Raw genomic sequence first — 11,528 nt, 5'->3', positions numbered from 1 at the left:
TCCCTTGTCTGTTTGCTATACCTCAATTGATGCATCATACTTCTCGAACCTCTTGATTACCGTTTAGGGGATTCTAATCAAATTATCTCCCTTGCACTGCAAAATGGATCGACAACAAAAACTTCCAAAACATGATTTTCAAACATTTACTTTACAATGTTTGACATTAAATAACAATTTCTATACAGCTTGGTAAAGTACAAATATGTGACACTTGTGTCTTGAACACAACAACAAACTTCCGAAGAGGACCAGTTATGTCATGAATGGCTAGCTATATATGGCCGCAACAGGCTTTTCCTTCAGAGCTTAGCTAGCTGTCCCACATGATATTGCTTATCATACAAAATACAATCAAATACCCAACAGTCTGCTATAATAATAAATAGTTTTGATTTGTATACAACCAATATTAACATGTGAACTGAAACAGTTCTTAAAATATCCATGTGTAATAACAGGAGACTTTGAACAGCCCCTATTCCCACTCCTTTAGTTTTCAACATTAATTTACCATTTGCCAAATCGTTATCCAAACTGAAATAGGTTTTATTTCCTTTAGTTGAAATGTGTTATGAATTGTGCAATGCAATGAAAATCCTTACAATTTGCACAAGAAAAAAAATATGTATCTGAAATACAATTTCATACACTTACATACTATAATAGACTAGAATTCAATAAATCTTTAAATTTCTGAAAATGTTATTTGATCCATTTCTCTTTGATTTGTGCTACTTTTATCAAAAAGTTAACATTTCTTATTTTTGTATAAAGTCCCAAGTTCCATCTGTTCTTCGCATGACTGGTTGTAGTATTACTTGTAGCGTTTCATTGGTACCCGTTTATCTCCCCTTGTTACACAATGCATTCTTTTCATGATCATACCAACTCATAAAACATGTCCATAACTATAGATTGTAAAATCAAACAAAGGACAAAAAGCTTTCCTTTATATGACAGCAAATGCTTTGCATTAAAACTATAAAGAGGAAAAATTATCTTTATCTGAATTCCAGTAACTATAAGAGAGCCTTAATTTTAAAAGACATAAATACTAGCCGTTTTTATTAAGTGGAACACAAACCCTAGTCCAGTGATTCTAAGCAGGGCTTGTGCCATTTCTTTTATATGTACAGTGGAAAAACAAGATGAGCAACAAAGACAAGCATCAGTAGCACTAGCAATATATAACAATGTCTTGTACAGTGGGATCTACAAGGCATTTAGTAAAACATATAGACTTGGTAATCTTGTCCACTCTTTTGATACCTACCCTGCAAATGTCATATTTTAGTTTCGATTATAAAAGCACTATACAAATCAAAATAATTGCTCAAAAAAAAAATAAACCCAAAAAAATATGCACACGAAATAAAAAAGATTCTGTACTGTCTTCCAATTCTTTCTTTTCCACAGCCACTATCAGGCAACAAGTTTTATTTGGCCACAACATACATCTTGTACTGGTACTTAAATACAAACATAACTGCTGATCTAGGTCATCTACCTGTATACCTAGTACAGGTATGAGGTTCCACTGTATACATCCTCCAAACTGCAGTGAAAAACATCTTAACAAGTTCTATGTACAAATGACCAATGTTTATCTAAAATGTTCCATGCAACAGAGAAAATCTCATTTTAGTGTGTATCTGAGGTTACTTTTGGCATATAACACATCATATTTTTAATTTATATAAATACATATAATTACCTAAACATAATGAATATTGCGAAGATTTAATAAGTCGAGACCAGCTCTCCTTTGACATGTATAAGGGAGGGGATGCTGTATACGGTTTAACATTTGCCCTGTTTTACTTAACACCCTCGTATATGACTTACCATTTTCACCCACTATTAAATTTGCCCAGAAGTACACAACATTTACATTTCATCTTAAATCAAAGTTTAGCTCCCCACCCAAATTTTTGTGATATTGCCAAAATTGCAAAATTTGCACTGCAGCAAAATTTTCCCCGTATACAGTATTCCTATGGGGTGAAAAATATGGAAACGCTGGCAGAACATCACAAGCATTGATCCAAGCTAATCTACGAAAAAAAAAATTCCCTGCTGTCTGTATTAACCATCAGTGACTGATGAGGTACATGTTTTTCCCACTCAACCTCCCTTCCCCCCGCCCAACAATTTTTTTACATTTTTTTTCCAGAACTTTTCATAATACAAAAGAAAAAAAAGCCAAATGAAAATTAACCTCAAGTTTACTATAATATATAGCACTCGACAACAAAGAAATAAATCTTACTAAATCATATTTCTATATTTTCAAACATACATGATCCTGAATACAATAGAGAAATGAATAATTCAGTCTAACAAGTGATGAAGTGATTGCAGTATACCAGTACAAATCTTTTTCATGTACAAAAATGAATGATATCAATGTATGTGACATGACATGATCCAAAAATTTACTTGAGCATCGAAACTGTTAAAATTCTAAATCACACCATCTGACTTTAAACACAAGACTAGTGTTCAGATTTGACACAATCAGAACAGAAAACTGATTGGAGTTAGTGATTTTCTTTCTGGTTTTATAACCGTAAAGAAGCTAAGAAAATGTAAACTTCATTTACCTATACTTGTGTATATATACATGAGAAAAAAACAAAAATGCGCAATAGACAAGACGAAAAATAAGTTTAAAAAAATTCGTTGTTTTGAGTTTTGACTACGGACATTTCACAGCAACAAGAAAAAATGATCAGTATCAGGACTTTTGAACTTCAATAACTATCGAGAGCTTTTGAAGCATGTTGTCAAATTAAGTCAAGTTAACAATGAAAAGGGCAAAATGAGTCCAATTCCTTTAATGATGCATTATATACCTCATAATATACCCCATGAGGCATATTTCTTTAAATTCCAATAAGTGATATTATGCTTGATTTGACTGATATTTACTATTTTATACTTACACACTGTAATGTTGAATAAGTTCAAGTAGACAATTAGATCATTTTCTATTAGGGAGACTAGCACAAAAATCTCCTACGGCCATCCAAAAGGTCATTGGGAAATGAAATATGGCCACACTCGTCTATATATAAAGTTCAGAGGTACACACCTTAACAACTGAGGAGTGTCATAGTTCAAATAATTTTTTCAAAATTTATGTTACCACTTCTCTCTTGGAATATAAAATGCATATAAAATGCTTGACGGATATAATTAATGATGAACTGAACTCTAACATAAGCAGTTTTATAGAAGAGACAATAAATCGCAGGTGATACATCTACACACTATCAATCCAATGTAAATCAAGGTCGCCATGACATTGCTCCCTTGTTCGGAATCATGTCTAGGAGATACTGTCGTTGAAGCTGTAAATCAGACGGCTTGGCCCCATATGGAATTTGATAGGGAAAGCCCCCTCTAGCTGCTGCAGCAGCTGCAAATGGAGCCATACCTAGAGGCTGACCCATCCTCAGTGCTGTTTGATGGGCAGCTGCCGCTTGGTGTGCCTGTATGAAGTTCTGATGCTGGCGAATTGTCTCGGATGTTGCCTTGTAAACTGATGAAGGAAGGGAGGACGGGGGTGGCCCTGAAGACAAAGAGCTGCTGCCATTGTTGCTCGAAGAATTAGCCGTTGTATGGCTCTGCGAAGAAGAAGAAGAGGAGTTGGAGGAAGCACTCGCACTGTTGGATGAGGATGTCGTTGTTTGGGACTGCATCCTTTCTATCTCCTGCTCCTGCTGAAGAGCCTTTACAAACGCACTTTTCAGGCGATTTGTGTGCTCCTGTTTTAATGCCTTCTTTTGATTTGTTGTTACACAATTTTCACAAATCACATTCTTGGACCCTGCTTTCTCACGTTTCCACACAGGAGTAAAATCTGTGTTACACTGAATACATGTGAAAGGATTACACACCATCTTTTCATCAGGATTTTTCTGTCCTTTTGATATAAGTGCAGCATCAATGATGTAATTGACTGCTTCCTCCAAACCAAGCAGTGATATGAAGTCAGGGCTACCCAGACTGGGAATGAAATTCATTTCTGGGGGTGGAGGTTTTGGTGGAGGAATCTGTAGCAGAGTCTTTTCCAACTGTTTCCTCAAAGCCATTTTAGCTGCAGCCTGACGCTGGGCTGGAGTCTGATTGTCTGCTTCCCTAGCCTCCCGAGCTGCCTGAGCAGCTGCCTGGGCAGCTTGTGCCGCCTGAGAATTCTGATTCTGTCGGTAGTTTGACATGATACTCCCATGACTTCCATGAGACTGATGCGATTGTCCTGGGACAATGCCACCCTGATAACCCATGTGTGGTATACGACGATTGTCAATACGCTGTCCACCACCCATATTCACCAAAGGAGGCGGCCCCTGCTGATGTGTCCTGCTTGACTGGGGCATCTGGTTGCCCCGCATGAGTTGTGGGGGCTGGCTATGAGCATGAGCAGGACGAGCCTGTGGCTGCTGCTGCTGCTGTTGTGGCTGACTGCCACGCACCAAAGGTGGTGGCTGTGATACAGATTGTTTAATTGAGGGTTGTTTGTTGTTAACACTAGTATGCTCCTGTAGCTGATGTGATAATTGACTCTGTTTCAATCTTTTCAACAGAACTAATTTGGCTTCTTCATTACGTAGCTCGGATTCAAAATGCTTAATGATCTTGCGCCTCTTATGGATTTCACTCTGGGTGAGTTCATGAATATCTCCATTCATTAAAGGTTCCTCTTCCGATTCTGAATCTGACAACATAATAATGTCATTGCCATTTGTTGTGGAGTTTGACTTGGTACTGAGATCCATCGGAATGTCTATATCTAACCGACGATTTTCTTTTTCACTATCCTCAGACTTGCCTGTTGATGCATCATCATCTATTTTACCATCACTGACACCGTTCACTTTCATTTCTGTGGGTTGAAAAGAACGTTTTCGTGGTCTGTGTGGTAAACTGTTAGATAAATTTTCACCATTTTCATTTGATTTTTTCTCATCAAAGGATGTTGTGGTATTATTTTTTTCTGAATCATCACCATTTGATGTCACTAGATTTTCCTCTGAAGTACTATCACTCTTGCCATTAGCACCAATTTTGTTTCTCTTATTCTCAGTTTCATCTGAATCACATTTCCCCCTGTTATCACTCAGTGAACTTTGATCTTTCTTTTCCTCTCCATCATTCAGACTAGTAGAATTATCCTTACTATCCTCGTTGGATAATGTTTTGTCTTCTTTCCTACCACTTGCTTCCTGTTTTTCCTCTTTGCTTACATCACTTTTTGAACAGTCATTCTCTATCTCATCATCTTTTATTTCAGATGTATTACAAGCATCATCCTTTAAACTGTTGGAGTCATCAATGCTGTCCTGCACATTTTCAGAATCATTCTCCTCTGTATTATCCTCCTTTTGATTCTCTTTCTCTTTTTCAAAATAGGATTCCTCATCAGAAGCTTCAGATTTTGTCCTGAAAAAAGTGAAATAATAAGACTTGTAATCAAGACACAACTTTGGAATATTCATTTGAAGATTCTTCAATTCAGCGAATTTTTTAAACCATCACTTAAAATGTTATGGAATTCTTTTCATCTTCAATTAAAACTATGAGTCTGAAAATATGAAATAACATCCGACAAGTTTTTTCTGTGAATTTGTATACCCTTTTATGACAAAACAACTTTCAGTAAATTGATAAAATTAGAGCTGTTTTCAAATGTCCGATGCTGTCTAACCGACAACATAGGCCCGATTTTCTTTTTCAAAAGGTCAACAGATTTTGGCTCTCAAATACAAGATTCTTTCTGCATGTAAATATGTGTAATATTAAAACTAAATAGAAAAGATAAATCAATTGTCCATTTTCATTTCATACAAAATGATACATTTTTGTTGGTATACAAGACAGTTAAAAAATAATTCTTGTGTGTTCATATAATGATCACTTTTTGTCTACCATCAGTCTCTCAACATTTCATCATAGCAATTAACTATTTATTACAAAGTTTCTCACATTAGGACTTTCAAGGTTCTCAGGTACCTAAACAGACTTTCCCCACTCCTCATCCCTCACCCCACCCCAAAATTTCCAGTCCATTTTTACAAAAATGTGCATCAATCCGGTTCTAATTGTATGTATTTTTCAAAGCCCCTATCTTTCCCTATGCCCACCTGATGTGATATTTCAATATAATTGATTGAAATATCTACCAACACCCCTTGTCATTAATTAAAATACTACCATATATAATAACCTGTTTTTCTCCAACACCCAACACACAAAGATCAGTGACCAGAAAATACCATGGACTTTTAAGTATAGATATCTAGATAGGCAGAGAGAACATAGAAAAACAATAAAGGTCAAGGACAGTGGAATCATTGTTTCATGTAGAGGCATATTTTCAGATTTATACAATATATGCTCAAATGTAACAAATTCACACAGGAGAAAATAACACACCACACAGGGTTTTACATATAATAGTTCAACAACGATGAAAAATCAACTGAATCTCTTTTGTAATATTTAGGATATCGCCTTCTCCTATTGCTAACTTAACAGTTGCTATAATCTCTACAATGGATTTAAGATCACTAATCTAGAGACAGCATTGTTTTGAAAATCTTCAATATATAAATGTAATTGCATAACTCAAATAACAACCTCTTCACCTATGCTATTATCTCCCCTTTAACCAGCCATGAGGTAAAACGGCAGGATTGACGACCATTCTTTTTTAAATTTCCAAACTTGTGAGTTTTTAAAGTGCACTTTCATGTTTTAATTCTGCTTCAAGATCAAATTAATTGTGAAACATTTAACATTCAAGTCAATGTCTCACAACATCAACTGCACAAAATTGCCACAAAGAAAACCCCAAATGGAATTTTTTTTAATACTACATTACCTATTTTCAATGTCAAAACAACTGATGATAATGAAAGGAACACTGCCTAAAAAAATCTTAATTTCTCTGTCTGGAATTTGGTTTACCCATAAGTACAGCATTAGTGTAACATGAGAGCTAAGATAAGCAAGCTTGTAGTCAACACATTTTAGTGACTTCATGTCAAATGTAAAATGGCAAGCATAAGTCTAGCTCAAACATTAAATTAAATGGTCTGAAAAAAACCCAGTAACTTTATCTGACCAATTCCTTGAAATTTTATTAATCTTTTATTGTTTATGTCATTGACATCAATGTCTCTTATGATCAGCTTGGGGAAAATCATGTATTTGCATATAATTTACAAAACTGCCTAGGATACACCCATTTCATGTGTCACTAAAAATAGCTTAAATCATTTAAACAGTAACTTTTGCAATTTATTATCAAAAGTTGCATTAATTAATGACAAGGTATATAATTTTTACTTACAAATGTTTACAGAAAAATTCTGGTTTCTTAGTAGTAACTATACTTATGTAACATAGAAGCCTGAAGTACAGCATTTATTTTCAGTAATTTCCCTTGTGCAAATAAATTTTATTTTTCCAGTTTTATGATTAACCATGATTAAATAAATGCAACTTAGGCAAAAAGAAAATTAAAAAACTAAGTTTGAAGTGACGTTGGCTAAAAAAAAAACAATCCATACACTGTGTTTTATGGGCCAGTTTAAATAATGAATGCAAAGTCATGTTTTTTCCCGACCTGATGATGATGTTACATACTTTAAACAGAAATAGTTCTATCCCTATTATTTTCTAGAGAGGTGGGGCTTTCCAGTAGCCTAACTTTTATATCTACTTACATGACGCCAGTAAAAGGTATCAAACTAAATTTAGATCACATTTTCAAGGATGATTTTGAATAAGGGAATGAAAAATAATAGTAAAAGAACTAATCTCCAGAGCTTATTCTAATTTACAATGAAAAGACATTAACCTTTTCTCTGGCTGATCACCTGATATTTCAGTGTCACTAGAGGATCTTTTCCGCTTGGTAGGAATCGCCTCAGCATCACTGCAATAAAAAGCAAATGTTTATCCTGAATGTAAATGCAACATTTCTGAACTAAAATAAACATTAACGTCCCCGCTCCTTATATACATACCAGAATCTGATAAGGAGTAGATCTTGAAGACATAATAACATAAATATGAACCAAATCTGTTTAGAGTTTCTCAAGATCACACTATATCCCTGTCCCTCAATAAAACGGAGGGGTACAACCTTCATTAAATCTATTCCCAAACATCAATCTTGAATGCTGGAATGGAAATGTATGTGGGATCTTACTCTGAGGGGAAAGTACCAAAAGGAAACTTGATGGGGTCATGCAGGTGACACCAAATTTTTAAGGTCCAATCAGGGAATTAAACCCTAGTCACCTACGGGAAAGAAAAGTGCATTATCACTCAGAAAGAATATTGTAACGGAGTTGGGTCAATGGTAAGTTCCCAAATCTACCCTCAAGCTAAAAAGTGTAAAAAAAAACCTGAAGACAAAACACATTTTTATGTGTCATATTAGCCATACAAATTCACCTGTCTGTGGTAAAGACCATGATGGTTATTGATAGACTGTCTTCAGACTAAAAGCCACATATATTTGTTAGTGTAAGATATTAATAAATGTTACATGTTCTAACTTAATATCTGTATCTTCATTCAGAGTGGCTATTACATTACCAATGATATCGACATGGGAGCAAATAAGTAAATATCAATTTGATATTTCCAAATGTAGATTTCATTGTGTAGATAACTTACCCATCTTCTTCTGGTTTATTATCTATATCCTCTGTAGGTAGTTCCTCTGTGGATGCCATTTTTACGTCTTAATTAACCTGAAAGTGCCAGAAACTGTGTATTCAAGTGCATAGAAATCTCACATTTTCTACATATGACTTATTCACTTATCATCGCCTGCATACATTATATGTATACTCCATTCACAACACATCTGCGTTAAATTTAAATCTGACATGCATAATTAAAATGTGCAATAAATGAATTACCCAAGGTAATGATTCTCTTTTATTCAGAGTATCGTTGGTGAGCTCAAAGTTGCTATGAATATTACAATATTCTATGCCACAATTTTTAATTAGGTATGCTGTCCGTAAAGAAAATGACAACACTGATGTCTTCTCTAAAGACTGTTGGTAAATTAATACTACCTAATCTCTTGTCAGAACACGTTGATGATGTTTGGCCTTGTTTCAAATCTACCATGCCTACGACATACAATGTGGTTTTCTCTTTGTGAAGTACGCGTCACTGCGAGTATTTAGATATGCTACAAGCCATACTTACAACTTCACGCTTCAATGCCACATTGCACGAGGCGACCCTCACCCCTGGGGATTATCAAGATGGCGGCTCCCCACCCCCTGTATACCAATTCTATTTACGAAGAAATCTCACAGACAGTATGGTATGCAGCGTATACAGAGGATGCAGCACGCGTCAGTTTTTGACGTCAAGTGCTTTATATTTATTACCTGATGCAAATTAGGCAGTCAGATCACGTTTCACGGAAAATCAAAACGAGGCTAGTGACCGACACTTGTCAATTTTTCGCGTGCAAGACGCCCGATGACCCGATGGCATCCGCATTTTAACCTTGCCATATGAACGATACACATTCAAACCAAACACTGAACTAGTCGTCAGCCCTTATTGATAAATAAACAACATATCTGCCGATCAATAATCAATTAACTGATTACGTTAGTATATATAAAGCTGTTATCTACTAATTAGCATTGTTCTTATCACAACGTTGAATAATTCGAGTGAATCCACGAGCGGCCATTTTGAAATCAAGTAATGCACAATTTCACCCCAACAAGCAGGCACATTTGTTTGATATTTCATAACATCGTACTTACAAAATAAAACCACGTGTAAACACAAGAATTTTTAGTAAAATGTCCGGTTTATATGGCGGTTCCTGCATCTGTTAAGAACTTTCTGATGTCAACATCAGGAATCCACATAGTACACACACAAGTAAGTTAAAACATTAGCCAAACTAGAGCTTTTGAGCACATGAAATAACGTTTAAACGTTATGACAGCACGTTAACGTTACTGGACCAACATGATTCATGAATGAATATAACAACCTTACACACAGACCGAGTGTATGTGAACTTACCGTAGACCGATCCACTATCGGCCCGGGGTAGCAAGGTAGAAATCTGCTGTATAATCCAGAAATAAACTGAAATCAGTGGCTAAAAATAATTTCTAACACAAAGAAATGACGCCGGCTCAGTTTGAACGCGAACACCGCCTCTTCCGTGTTCGATAACACATTCCTGTGCCACTCTTTGTCCCTTGTTATCTTCTCTCCATCAATAGTTCTTTCAAAGATGGCATCCTATGTCTGCGGGGTTCACCAACGTTGTAGCATGGAGCAAACAAACAAATTGTTTACAGATAAACAACACTCTAATAATGATTGGATTACAACAATCACGTGACTCTTTGAGGAAACTGCGAACATGCTTTTATGTGGCAATACTCCAGTGACCTTGTTTCTAAAAATAGACCACACATCTCTTCACATGGCACTGCCAATAAACAATATACACTTTGAAATGACACTGCAGCAGATAGCTATAAGCAGATTCTTTTTCCGACAAAGTTATACATATTTTTTCCAAATCTTTATTTTTTTTTAAATATTTGAAATAATTTTAATCAATATTGATAAATCAATTCGAAGCTTATAAATGTACTGATCTACCTGGAGACACACTTGACTTGCAGCTTGTATACTGAAGTCATTTACTGTGTTATAGTGCCTTTCCCCCCAAGCGCATTTATTAAAATTAAAAGTTTTCTACAGGTACTTCACATGATGATTTATTCGTTAAAAGAATGATATAAATAATCGTTTTTCTTCATTCGATAGCAATATTTGTCTTTGTGGGAGTGTTACATAATTATTTCATGTAAATCGAATGAAATTAAATAATGAAAAATGTGGACTACTTTCAAGGCTCCGGACATCGTCCCATTGTGTTTGATGTCAAAGAAGAACTTTTTCATATATATATTCTGTGTGATTTTTTCCCCCGAAACAAACCTTTATTTTTTTCATTTAAATGATATTATGATACTATCATAAAAGATTCTGATGAGGTTTAGGTTTCCATGTAAATATCCTCTACTTATCATATAATTGGATATACATTTCAGCTGGAAGGATCTTAATAAAGTTTACAGATTTTACAGGTGTGCGACGGTAATTGAACTGTGACGTCATGAAAATTAGTTCTAAATGACGTCAGGTTCCAAAATCAGATGACGTCATACTACAAGCGCGGATCTTGGCGACACATTTTGTTGTCAAGTTAAGATAATATTTGTAAACTGGCTTATCAGAAGATATGATACGAAGAAATAGCATGACTTATTGGATCAATTAGTCAGTTAGCAATGTCACCATGATATGACATATCATTCCCACCATACACAAAAATGATCCATTAGTCATCTATCGATTCGTCATTTACAATTTAGATTAGAAGGGAAAGGATAAATAAATATGCAAATGGGAAAAGTCATTCTCCAAACCAGTGCTAGCCT

At 35.2% G+C, this 11,528-nt stretch overlaps 1 protein-coding gene across 1 annotated transcript; it reads right to left on the bottom strand.

Moving 5' to 3' along the window:
• Positions 1 to 132: 132 nt before the first annotated feature.
• LOC132553828 (transcriptional repressor p66 alpha-like) lies at positions 133 to 10,262 on the bottom strand. Its single transcript, XM_060218111.1, has 4 exons — positions 10,090 to 10,262; positions 8,698 to 8,774; positions 7,871 to 7,948; positions 133 to 5,448 (listed from the first exon to the last, which is right to left on the bottom strand). Exons 2-4 carry the CDS (start codon positions 8,754 to 8,756, stop codon positions 3,294 to 3,296), a joined length of 2,292 nt encoding a protein of 763 aa, XP_060074094.1. The 5' UTR covers positions 8,757 to 8,774; positions 10,090 to 10,262; the 3' UTR covers positions 133 to 3,293.
• Positions 10,263 to 11,528: the final 1,266 nt, after the last annotated feature.

The sequence above is a fragment of the Ylistrum balloti genome, unplaced genomic scaffold, assembly GCF_031769215.1.
Source record: "Ylistrum balloti isolate Yb309-2 unplaced genomic scaffold, AGI_CSIRO_Ybal_v1 Utg369640, whole genome shotgun sequence".
Taxonomy (NCBI): Eukaryota; Metazoa; Mollusca; class Bivalvia; order Pectinida; family Pectinidae; genus Ylistrum; species Ylistrum balloti.
This window is presented reverse-complemented; position numbering and strand designations above follow the sequence as displayed.

Coding starts and splice junctions, on each gene's coding strand:
- LOC132553828 (XM_060218111.1), bottom strand. CDS start 8,756: ATGGCATCCACAGAGGAACTACCTACAGAGGATATAGATAATAAACCA. Junction 7,949..8,697: donor AATAAACCAGAAGAAGATGG/GTAAGTTATCTA, acceptor TTTTTATTGCAG/TGATGCTGAGGCGATTCCTA. Junction 5,449..7,870: donor GGTGATCAGCCAGAGAAAAG/GTTAATGTCTTT, acceptor CACTTTTTTCAG/GACAAAATCTGAAGCTTCTG.